Genomic DNA, 12,231 nt, shown 5'->3' with positions numbered 1-12,231 from the left:
ATAGGAGGAATGAAGCAAAGATTTTTATGTGTACATTGAGCCGAATAAGACATACTTTTGTCGTGTTTGAATATCGATTATACTATCCAACAGGTAGGGTGCATTGACGATTATGAAGGCGTCTCCTTTATATAGGCCTATAGGGAATTTGAAAACCTATTTTTACCTCAAAAGAAGGCATATATTATTTCTAACGGGTTTAAAATCAATAACAAATCACACAATTCACAGAATTTATATAAAACGTATTAACAATATTCATAATGACATTATATTATTTTAAACAGTTTGTGATAAATCATCGAGAAGAACTCATTCGTTCCTTTGACCGTATTTGGAGTTGCTTTATGCGCATGCGTTGATGCTTCTTTTGGAACTTGCACGTTAAAATTTGTTTAAACGCGCGTCGGAAGTTCATATTGCACAGTGCGTAGCATATAGGGTTAATGGTACTGTTTAAATAGCAACCCCAGTATGATACAGAATACAGTCTGCTATTCACCCCGTCAGGTTTCATAGCATTTACAAGAACTAACACACTATACGGAGTCCATGTTATGATGAACGCTAGCAAAATGGCGATAAGCGTCCGGGCCGCTTTCTTCTCACGAATCAAAACAGTTCGTTTCTTTTTCACCGCGTTTGTTGCTTTGGCTTTTGTCGCGGCCGTCTTAACGGCAGTAATAGCACTCATACTTAAATTAGAATGACCAGCTCTTGAGTTTGAAGGAACACATATAGACGATGGTCTGCTTGACGTAAGATGGTGGTCAGCAGACGTCGATACTTTGGCACCACTGTCTTTATGCTGTAGAATCGTAGGAGGTGGCGTTCGCGTATACTCCACCATAGTTATCTTAGGTACATTTTCATTCTCATTTTTGGAATGTTCATCTGGAAGCTTAATTAGAATTGTATAAAGCGAAGCAGCAAAGTTATTGTCTAAATTATCACAGGTAAGAAAATTACCGTTTCGTTGATTTTGGCTAGGGGAAGATTTTGGCGATAAGTTAATCGTATTGCGAGATTTTGTGCTAGATGTATTCGTTGTCGACGTGCTCGTGCTCGGAAGGGGCGGTGATGTTCCATCACTACTGTCCTCTAACTCATCATCAACTCCTACCTCGGAATAACACAATAATTTCTTTTTCCATGACTTTTGCACATTCTCTTCTTCGTCGTCTCCGTCAGACAACAATCGTTTTGAAGGCGCGTGCTCCGTGCTCTCTCCCGCCTGCAAATGACGTAGCTCTTTCGAACGCTTTTCCGTTTCGCGCCAGATCCTATAATATATATAACACATCAGCATAACCGGTAAATAAAACGCTATACTAATTGTAACAACGTTCAGTACAGTTGATAGTGTTTTTCCTTCAGATAAAAATTGTATATAACAATCATTTTCATCTACGGTTCTTTTATTCCAACGCGGCCAACCAATAATAAGAGGAATCCAAACTAAGATTGATATACTCCAAGCAGTTGTAATCATTATTTTTGCCTTTCTAGGTGTCCTGTTAGCCCGGTAAGTCAGAGGCTTAGTTATAGAAAAGTACCTATCGAAACATATCACAACCAGGTTCATAACAGACGCATTGGAAGCCACGTAGTCAATACTTAACCAGATGTCACAGACTATTGGGCCTAGCGTCCAAGATTTCACAATGTACACCGTGTAAAGTGGCATAGAGATTGAAGCAATGATCATATCAGCTACTGACAAACTCAATAAGAAATAGTTGTTCACAACTTGTAATTGTTTGTCCATATAAAAGGACATCCATACCATCACATTAGCGGTAAATGTGAATACACTGATAAAGATGCAGGCGATAATTATGAACATCACGTGCCATGAATGTTCATGATTTGGGAAACGATCATATTCTGTTTCTGTTGTAATAATCCCCTTTGTAAATACTTCTGTAGCTGCTTTGGTGGTTGGTTCTGTAAAGTTAAATGATGTAAATGTGTCTGTACTTGGCCAGGTTCCGGTCACTATATCTGTCATTGTTCTTTACGTCTGAAAAGGGAAAAGAAATATTCATTATTCTAAATTCAATTAAAGCGATTAAATCAGTTTAAAATGAAGAAGAAGCATTCATGAGCGGATGTCATAAGCTCAGTCTACACTATCAAACAGTATATGACAAAATAATGTGATGTGCCCATATAATGGACATGATGATGTAATATCACTACCATATTTGGGCACATCTTTGGATATAGTGGATAATGTATTAATGAAACCTTGATTGTGTACCCTATTATTTACCAACAAACTCTAAGGAAAAACATTTTGTAAAACAACCCGTCTTTAGGCTAAATGGAAACTTTCTACTCTGTGGAAATGTTCTTATTGGAACAATACCATGTTCTAGTGCATTTTCTAAACGTAGAAGGAACGCCATGTTGAAGTTTTTTTTTCTCTAGATTTTTAAAGCTCGTAATTCATTTAACATTTAAGACTAAGAGCAGATGTAGGTTAAAATTATAAGTAACACCAATATGAATTTAGCAGTTAAATTGAAATTTGCTAAAATATAAAATGCGGCAATAAAATATGAAGCAACCTTTAGCTGCGGAAGGTAAGCACTATTGATTTCCTCGAAGATATATCACTACAATGTAATAGGGGCCTACATCACCAATTATTCATATCAGCTATGAGTAAAATACGAACCGGTTAACTTTTATTTAAAGATGCACGATTCTCTCTACAGTTAGAGGAAAAATGGCAATATAGAATATCTGATAAAGCTCCTAGAAAGTAGGAAGCCTTTTTGCCATTTTTCTACTCCAAATGTAAAAGTAAAAGTAAGAATATCTAAATCGTCCAAAAACATAGAAATAACTTCGAAACACTCGATATTTTAATTGTTCAATTGACAAAAGGAAAGTATATACAAACGATTATTTCGAAATGAGTAATAAATAAAGTAAATAAAGCGATAAGTAACTGAGCAGAATACTTGGTAAAATGCACAGAACGATAGATGGCGTGCTATTTACTAATCCAGCCCTTATTAAAGGTACAGATAACTCGAGATTACAAAAAAAACTTTTGTGACGTCACCGATATATCGATTTCGTGAAAATAAATAGGCATGGTATGTTGGTATCAATATAGCTATTGCAAAATAGAAAAAATCAGTACTATAAGTTGAAAATTGTGAAAGTTTTCGTGAAAACAATTAATACAGTGCATTCGTACAAAGCAAGTAGGTCAAATATTGACAAATTCTTTGTAAGTATTTTGGCAAGTAAATGAAAAGTGCGATGAGAAAAAAACAAATAAAATCATGTCATTTTAGATACGTAGGCGATCATGTGATCTCTATCTTAAACTTCCTAACAAAAACATTGATGGGAACATTTTCAATCAAAATGTCAAACGCAAAGAACCGTCTGAACATTTTATCCGTTTTTATTCCTTTCCGTAAACACGGTGATTTAAATCGCATCAAGACATTAACTTATTTCGTATTTTACACGAAGCGAATGTCGTTAAATTCTGATAAAGTTGGATTTCGAATGAATTATTGGATTATCCCATTTAATCTCAAATAAATCATCAGTATGTTTATGAATCATTTAAGTAAATGGTTATTGCTTGCTTTTAACTGATCACATTAATGTTTCCAAGTAATTGCTCGTTCGCAGCTTGTAAACTCGAATTACATGATTATTGGTAAAGTACGTTGTACAAACAAACAATAAAATGGGTCTCGTCTCGTCAATTGAAACATTATATTAATTATAGTTTTAGAGAACCCCAAACTTAAAGTTTACTTCTAGCGGCGTTTCTTTTTTGTAACCGATCCATCGATACATTTTCAACCATACATTATTTCCACTGGTGTACCGCAAACCTAACTTTACACTTAAAATGTTAAAATGTTAAATGTATTATTATGGTCCTCAAGCTTAAAGATGTATTGTCCCTTTGACTAATTCCAAAAAAAATTATTTTTTTTTAAATTTTGAAAAAAGGTGGGTCATTTTGAAGTATCATAATAGTTATTAACTTTCACCAACAATTTGTCGAGGAAAAAAATAATTTAACCGAAATACAGATGTTTTTTTGTTCAAAAAATAACTTTGACTTCCAGTCAAAGTTTTCAATCAAAACATATCTCATAATGCAACGCGCTTGTTTGGCTACTCTGTATGCATAATCATAAAACTTCCTCGCGATCTGTGTGAAAACACCTTCTCAACCGTGACGAGTTGAAAACAATCCTAATTAGCATCATGCATTATGCATACTCATGGTTTGAAATCTTTGTTTACTTTCGCTTGCAACGATTTCCCAGACGAAATGTAATCTAATTAATTTACCTGTTAATTACGTAAACTTGTTGTTTTTGGCTCGAATTTTCAACTTAAAGTGAATAACTTTAATATTACTTTGATATCGCCAGTTTAAATTTAGAATATTTATTTTTTTATTTTTTCTGTTTCAAGGGACAATACATCTTTAACTGGAAAATTCTGATTAGGCTCTTCACGGACCCACGGTAGCCAGCAGTGCAGCGCCTACCAAATCAGCACACTGGTGTTTATTCGCCATCAAGCAAACAGTTAAACAATATCTTTCTTTATGGTTTCTTGTGGAACCAACCAACAGAACAATTGCAGTTCTCTTCAGCGTAGAACAGTAATGATGATGAGACTTCACCACACAATTACTAGTTACAGCAATTAATTAATATAATTATGCAAAATTACATCAAACAAGCATGTTCTAACTCAAATTGAAGTTCTGTATGTGTAGATAATGGTGTAGATTTTAAAATGAAAGGCCTTTTTTGGTGTAAAGGCCTTTTGTAAAAATTCCTCAATCCAGCGTTTTTGGCTGCAGCAGATTTTTATTTGCCTTTGAATTGTTTTGATGTTTTTATTTAATTGAAATAAAGATACCGAGATATATAGAATATGTCAGTGATACCAAATGATAATCCAAATCAAGTCAATCAGCATTTATCAATATTTATCAATAATAATACACACTTACATGCATACCAAATTAAACCAGAGTGATAAAACATTATCCTAAAAAACATTTGATAGAGACTTCCAAACAAGAATGATATAACTGATGATTTTGACAACAATCATGTTTGATGATGATGATGATGATGATGATGATGCTGCTGATGAGGAGGAGTAAAAAACACGTTTGTGACAATGACGGTGATACGCGAGGATGTCCGTGATTGTTGTAATTACTGAAATTGATATAATAGTGATAATTTAATATTTCTTGCAGACGATATTGTTTCTTTAATTACGCACAATCATCGAGAAAAAAATGGTTACAATTTGCCAATTACCTCAATAAAAGTAGGCTAAATAATCAATGAGGAATGAGTTCAATACACTAAGACAAATGTTTGTGGTAAAGGAAGCAATTTCCGGATGCAATTCAACGAACATTTAACGGAATCAAACATCTCAATTTGTCGTTTATGTTCTATTGTTCCGTCAACAAAACGAATAATTATGTCTGAAGCATTATTATGGTAAGTGCTACGATGCGTTAACATTTCAAAATTACTGGAAATGAACGCGAATTAAAACGCAATGAATTGAAGAAACGACGTTTTCACGCGTCAGTGATTTTGAAATGCGCGTATCGATGACGTATTTGGTAATGATTTTGTGTTAAAAAAAAAATATGCTTAAGCTCTGTCTACACTATCAAACTTCATGTGACAAAACAAGGCTATATACATGGCTGCAATCGCATGCTCAAATTTGAGTTAGTGTTTACCAACCGACCGACCGACATAGTGAGGTGTAGAGTAAAACGACTAAAAATGTGATGTGCCGATAGAGGACCCGATGATGTCATATCACTGCCATATTTAAGCATATCACTACTATATTTGGGCACATCCCACTCCTTTTGTCAAACTAGTTTGATGGTGTAGACAGAGCCTTATTGTTTTTAAACGCCAACTATTGCCATAATCTTTTTTGGAATTTATTTTCAATTTACACTGTTATTCGCAATAAGTTTAATTTAACGTTCAGCACAAACACGTCTTGATCTGTCCATTAATTACCATACTAACTGCACTCAATTAAACTACTGTGTGGCTTGATTTTCCAAATTATAATAGACAGATGAAACATGAAAAATTAGGCGACAAAGTACGAATAATCAGACATCATCAGAGTGCCCAATGGCGGCTAATGAATGTCTATATCACAAACAATATTACAAAGCATAACGGCTATATTGCTTTATGACGTCATCGGTATCATTTGAAGACATTAACCAATAAAATTAAGGATAATTGAGGCGACTTCTTGCATCTTGTCTCCGCCGAAGATATAACAGATGTAGGATTAAGAAACAAACTGAAACGTACTGTTGCTTTAAAGTGGTCGTTAGAAAATGTTTCGGTCAAAATATTTACCAGATTTTAATCCGTTTAAAAAATATAAACATCCTGATTTATCTAGCCTATTACTAAAAGTAAAATAATATTTTGCTTAGTTTTAAGATTTGTGAAATTGGCCCATTGGGAACTCAAATTTGTCCACTTTCTCTTGGTGAACGCTTTAAATTATAGGCTGTTCGACGGCGGGGCTAAAGACAAAGCACCGGATAACACTCAGGATGGGTCAGCTTAGCCTAGCTAATTGAAAGTAAAAGACCCTCTTGTGTGTAACAGTTGTGTACAAGACATATGGAGAGTGTACAAATGATTAAAAGCACTTTGAAGCCGCATTTTCGGCGACGAAGCTTAACTTTATGTTGTATTTCAATACTGCCCCCTATAAGTTCATAAGTACTTTTTATTTTAAAGAGGGCGTAAGTTTTTGGGCTTATCTGAAACATTACCTAAATTTGCAGTAATTTGTAGGCTAAACAAGTATGAGTATATTGGTAAAACAACATAAGCAAGAATAAAAAAAACTGATACATTTATACATTCTAAAATTCTAGCTCAATTTGAATAGGCTTACTTAGGCCCTACCTGACACGTGACGCACACTATGCTAGTCTAGGTTCTAGACCAGAATTAGTAAAAAGATAAATATTTTGGCACATATGGCGTTTCATATGTATAATACTTGAGCTCACATTTTCACATTGTAGTTTTCAGACAAAAATCGAAACGCCGAAACACCGACTGGTGGACTAACATAAAAAATACAATAAGTACAGACTTAGGGAATCACCAGATGTCGGCCTATATCAGAGTTTAACTCAGGGGTACCAGAGTGGTCAAGTGATCATAGTAAAAAATCTTCTGCTTCACTCGGTTCTATGCAGGCTATCTCTAGTGGATAAACAGATCAAACGACTACGATACCACCGCGTTCAAACCACCCAGCACTTTCTATATTTTCAACATAATCTAATAAATAACGGATTTACCTACCTGAGCACAATAGAACAAATATCAAAAGCACAATAGATGATGTTGTATTACCCTATCCAAAACTCATCCACACAAATATCATGACGTGGTTGAAGATGACTCGAGTAAATAAAATCATTTGAAATGCTTAAACGCATATAACTGCAGAATGTAATTAAAGTCGACAAAAAAAAACAGGATTAAATTTTCATAAAATTTGCCATTTCGTGTTTGATCAACCTGATTAGATGAGAAATGACCACCGCAATCTAAGTAATACGTATGCCTATTAATATGTCATTTTAAAGGAGAATTATTTTAATTAAAATTAAGTCTTAATGAGAAAAAAGGAGAAAATAAATTGGAATGATTGATTAAAACCACCCTATATTTGTCTCGAAATATAATTTCCTAATATATTTGCTAAGTCGAGAAATATTAGTTTTTATTACAAATAAAGTTCCAATTATGAATGACTGTAGATAACGATATAACTACTAGAGTAATTTCAAAGTTGAATTGAAAACAACTTCAAATTATTCAAACTAAAATTAAAAACTCTAACGTTATTTTTTATTAATAATGAGTGTGTATATTTTCTTGGACTTCATTATTATTCTTTAATCCACCGGTTGTTATGTTGGCAGTAACCTTGATAGCAAGGAAGTCTTCGATTTATAACTATCAATTAATGAACACAAAACATAAATTTGTACGAATAATTCGATATCTAGCAGGAAATGTACATAATGTAACTGAATTGGTTAAATGGCGGGAAAACATGGGAATCGTGACTTTGCATAAATAGCAAGCAACCAGGTAAATGCGCAGACAGTTCATCTTGGCGCCACATAAGCACGTCCAAACCGCCAAGATCAGAGCATCTCACTGAAAAATCGATGGTTTGTAAGAGTAGTGCAGTCATTATTGTAACTAATTATTTCTTGATGAAATACGCGCCTACGTTTGTTGTATTACATGTCTGCTTGTTCCCAATGGAACGATTGCTTGCCCTCATATTATCATCATCGGGTTTCAGCTCTAATGATTTTGAAACGAAATTAACAAGTGTCCATAGTAACTTTGAATATACGTAGTAATTTAATACTTTCTACGTGAATGTATTTATTTAAAATATCCTATACTCTCTTTAGAAGAAACACTGGTTGTGTTATTACTGTTGTTTTCTGGCGGTAAATGGGTATAATTTATCTTCTAAACTTTAAAGCAAGTTTTCCAAATGTTAGGTTCTGCCTGGTAGAAAACAATCGTTGATTGTGCATTCACTTTCACCGCCAAAAACGGAAATCTCCGTCTTTAGAAACACATCGCCAGACCGCCAAAGACGGAAATTTCGGTCTTTACCTTTTTATTGTAGAATTGGTTAGGGACAGTAGTCTCTATAACATGCGTCAGATTAAAAGATATCTTTACTGAATACTAAAACGCAGAGAGTCAAATTACTTTTTACTAAAAAAACACCTATTTTACGTAACTTCTGAAGTATAAAACAAAAATGTTGTTTTTATTTATGATGACCCTTGACCGTTCTTATGGTAAATTTCCATTGGAATCATTATTATTCCACCTTTGAGTAAACAAACTGTAAATCTCTTCAATAACAACTATCAATTTAACGACAAAAGTATCCTTAATAATTATCCAATTTCCTTTAAAAATAACTGTAATACCCAAAACGGCAATGAAATCAAACTTTACAAGTGTGATAATTATTAGTAAATAATTTTATTTGTGTCATGAAAATGCAACCATGAAGAACTCTGATGATCTTAAGATGATTCCTTATATTCTCACTTCATTGGTTATAGCATTCATCGATTAAAAGTGTGGCGCCCTTTACCACGCTTGTTTTTAAAAGCTACCATACTTCACTGAATGGGGATATTAGTTCTGAGATGATGATTTGGCGGAAAATAAAGCGTAATTATAATTCGATTGTATTTCATTAATAATTATTTCAAAGGTATAAGTCACAGTATATTATAATTGGTAATTACTAACCGCTTGGTTGGTGAAGAGTTACTAAGGATCTTAAAGGTTGTTTTTCTCATGGAATTTGATGGAAATGGAGATGAAATTCTTGATCTCAAATCGATCTATTTTTCAAAGTATTTAAAGATGTATCTTCAAAGAGGAGTAAGTAAAATCAAATTTAAAAAGATAATGACTTATAAAAAGAGAAAAAAATAACAATTTCTTTTCTTTTAAATTATGGATTATCGGGCAAATAAATTATGTTCGCTCCAAGTTTTGGTCAAAGTGACTATGTATTATGTTATAAAATAGCAAAATCAACAACCAAAACGTATTAAATTATATTGTAAAGTTAAAACATGAGACCATTTTATCAAAGAAGTTATTTTTATCTTATGGAACAGACTTCTAATCTAAGATTTTTTTTTTAAATTAAAAAAACCTGACTTTGGAAAATCATTCACCTCAAACAAAGTTGTTAAGATACTTTTGTTGCTAAGCACTTTTCTGAATCCCCGGTATCAACTCATTGCAATTTAGCATTTCCATTCAATTCATTTATTCAAATTCAATTCATTCAATGTAGGCCTATAGGCCTATACAGCAGACAGTTTAAAACTCTGGAATGCAAAATAATAGATCTACTGGAGTCGTGTTTATTTTGGGTAAAGTACTAGAAATTAGCTGATAAACAATGTCTCTAGTTCTAGTATAATGCAAAACGGAACTTCGGGTTGTTCTACGAAAAAGATCTGTTCCTTTTTGTTTCTTGCGCATGCGTACTTTACTGGTACCGCAGTCAACTCTAAAAAGGTTCATATTCGACGTGTGGTGTTTTAAATAAATGTCTATAGCTTAGTGTAGAAAACAACTTTATTATCCGCTGCACATGCGTACATTACTAGTACCGCAGTTAATTCTCAGTAGTTTCATATTCGATGTGGGGTGTATCAAATAAACGTGTCTATAGTCACCTTATAGTGTAGATAACCACTTTATTATCCGAAATAGATTGGGATTTCTAAACGTGTCCGTGTTCTGTTCTATTTTAATGGGTCGAAAATATTTTAGATAGTATATAATGTTTGCTTGTACGCAGCTGGCCAAATTGATGTCGGAACCGGATCTGGCACGATAATCTATATCAGAGAAGAAAGACATACAATTCCAGTTTTACCAGGTACTTGGAATTAGAATACGTATCGCGATCAAGTAGGTCTAAAGTATAATTTGTTCCGTATATCACATTAAATGTTTTATCCGAACTTTGAACATTTGAGGTCTTCATCACATTTATTCATTCTTTCATAATCGATGTTTTAATCAGTGTATTACTATACTCTCTCTTATGGTAAACGAGTGGAAATGTCACTTGCTATATTTAAGAGTGAAACTGTTAATTCCACTCTAGAACTCCGAGTTTCACTCGTTAAGAGTGGTTAAAACTGTCTAAAATTGTTATCAATTGAAGGAAGTAGTTCACTCTATGAAAATCTTGAGTGACTTTTACTCTTTTAAGTTTGGTCCTTGTGCACACCGCTCGGATACCAAAATTTGATGATGATGATTATGTTGATTATATTTATCAATTTTATAGTTGTTCTTCTGAAATTATTTCAACATAATAATCAAATATAATTAAACACATTCTTATTTGATATATAATATGGCCCGTTGGCAAGTTAGTTCAAACACAGCCGTTCGTATAATCCGTCCAGACATATAACCTTGTATAGTATTCTACGCCAGTAATTAGCTTTATTTAATTATTAATCAATGAAGATCTAAGGGTACCGACTTTGTGAACGTACAGGTAATTAATGCATACGGTACCGTAATCAAATTAATTTTTAAGCTGTTTTTTTTTCTTTCCATATGCGCCAAATTGGTAATAAATAATGTATTGTTTCCACTTAATGAAATCTTTTTATCGAACACTTAGTTGGATGTAATACTCGTGTTATGTGTTCTTCGAGTACATGTCGAGTATTGCTTTAATGCCTCGGGTTTTATATTGTTCTTGCGAACTATACACGCGTGTAAATCGCGAGGAAATTACATTGAATATATTTCCTATTTTTATGTACTGTATATGTTTTTTAATTGGTCGACACAAGTATTCCGTTCAATTTCGTTTTTGCAAATTGATCCTATGAGATATGTGATCAACATGTGACGTTGTATCACGAGATTTGTCATGACACTGTATAATTTAACAAGAATAGCTACTTTTTATCACCCACTTCTTTAATGAATGACGTAACAAATTTGGATGTTTAATATAACATAAATATGACTACATAACTCTGAATGTAGTTAGTCGGACATGACGATGAAATCCGGCTATCGCCACTAATTGACAATACTGAAACATTTTCTAAATCTTAATCGCTTTCGTCAGTCTAAGTTGGAAAGCAAACTGTCTGGTTTGTATTAGTAAAGATACATCTAAAATAATGTTTCATTTAATTATTTTGGACTTGAGTTAGAAGAAGAACGGAATGGATATTTGAAAGGTGGATTGATTTGTTGTTAAATATTTCCGTTTATCCCTGTCTTTCACATATGACAAAATATCAGAATAAGATATAGGCAAATTCTGTACTACATAGTCATATATATCACATGTGATGGCTGTATGTTAATGTTAGGTGTAGATGCTAGACTTATGACCTATGACAGTATTTGCTGATACAACAGATGCGGTAGGTCTATCGATGACTAACTATGTATAATGATCGAATAACGTAGTCTATTTTGTAACGGCGATTTGAAGAAAATATTTTGGCATACATATGGCGTGTCATACCGCTTGAGCTGGAATCACAAAAAAATCAAAACGCCCGCTGTAAAAGAA

At 33.3% G+C, this 12,231-nt stretch overlaps 1 protein-coding gene across 2 annotated transcripts in view; it reads right to left on the bottom strand.

Annotated features, from left to right (window-relative positions):
- LOC140060280 (muscarinic acetylcholine receptor M1-like) overlaps positions 1 to 12,231 on the bottom strand; it is a 31,667-nt gene continuing 19,436 nt past the window's right edge. For both annotated transcript variants that reach the window (XM_072106425.1, XM_072106426.1), the window contains exon 3: positions 1 to 2,023. In XM_072106425.1, coding sequence (XP_071962526.1) covers positions 299 to 2,011 — 1,713 coding nt within the window. In that variant the 5' untranslated portion in view covers positions 2,012 to 2,023 and the 3' untranslated portion in view covers positions 1 to 298. The remainder of the gene's footprint in view (positions 2,024 to 12,231) is intronic.

Source organism: Antedon mediterranea, chromosome 10, assembly GCF_964355755.1.
Source record: "Antedon mediterranea chromosome 10, ecAntMedi1.1, whole genome shotgun sequence".
NCBI lineage: Eukaryota > Metazoa > Echinodermata > Crinoidea > Comatulida > Antedonidae > Antedon > Antedon mediterranea.
Note: the sequence above shows the minus strand (reverse complement) of the source record. Positions and strands in the feature narration are given on the sequence as shown.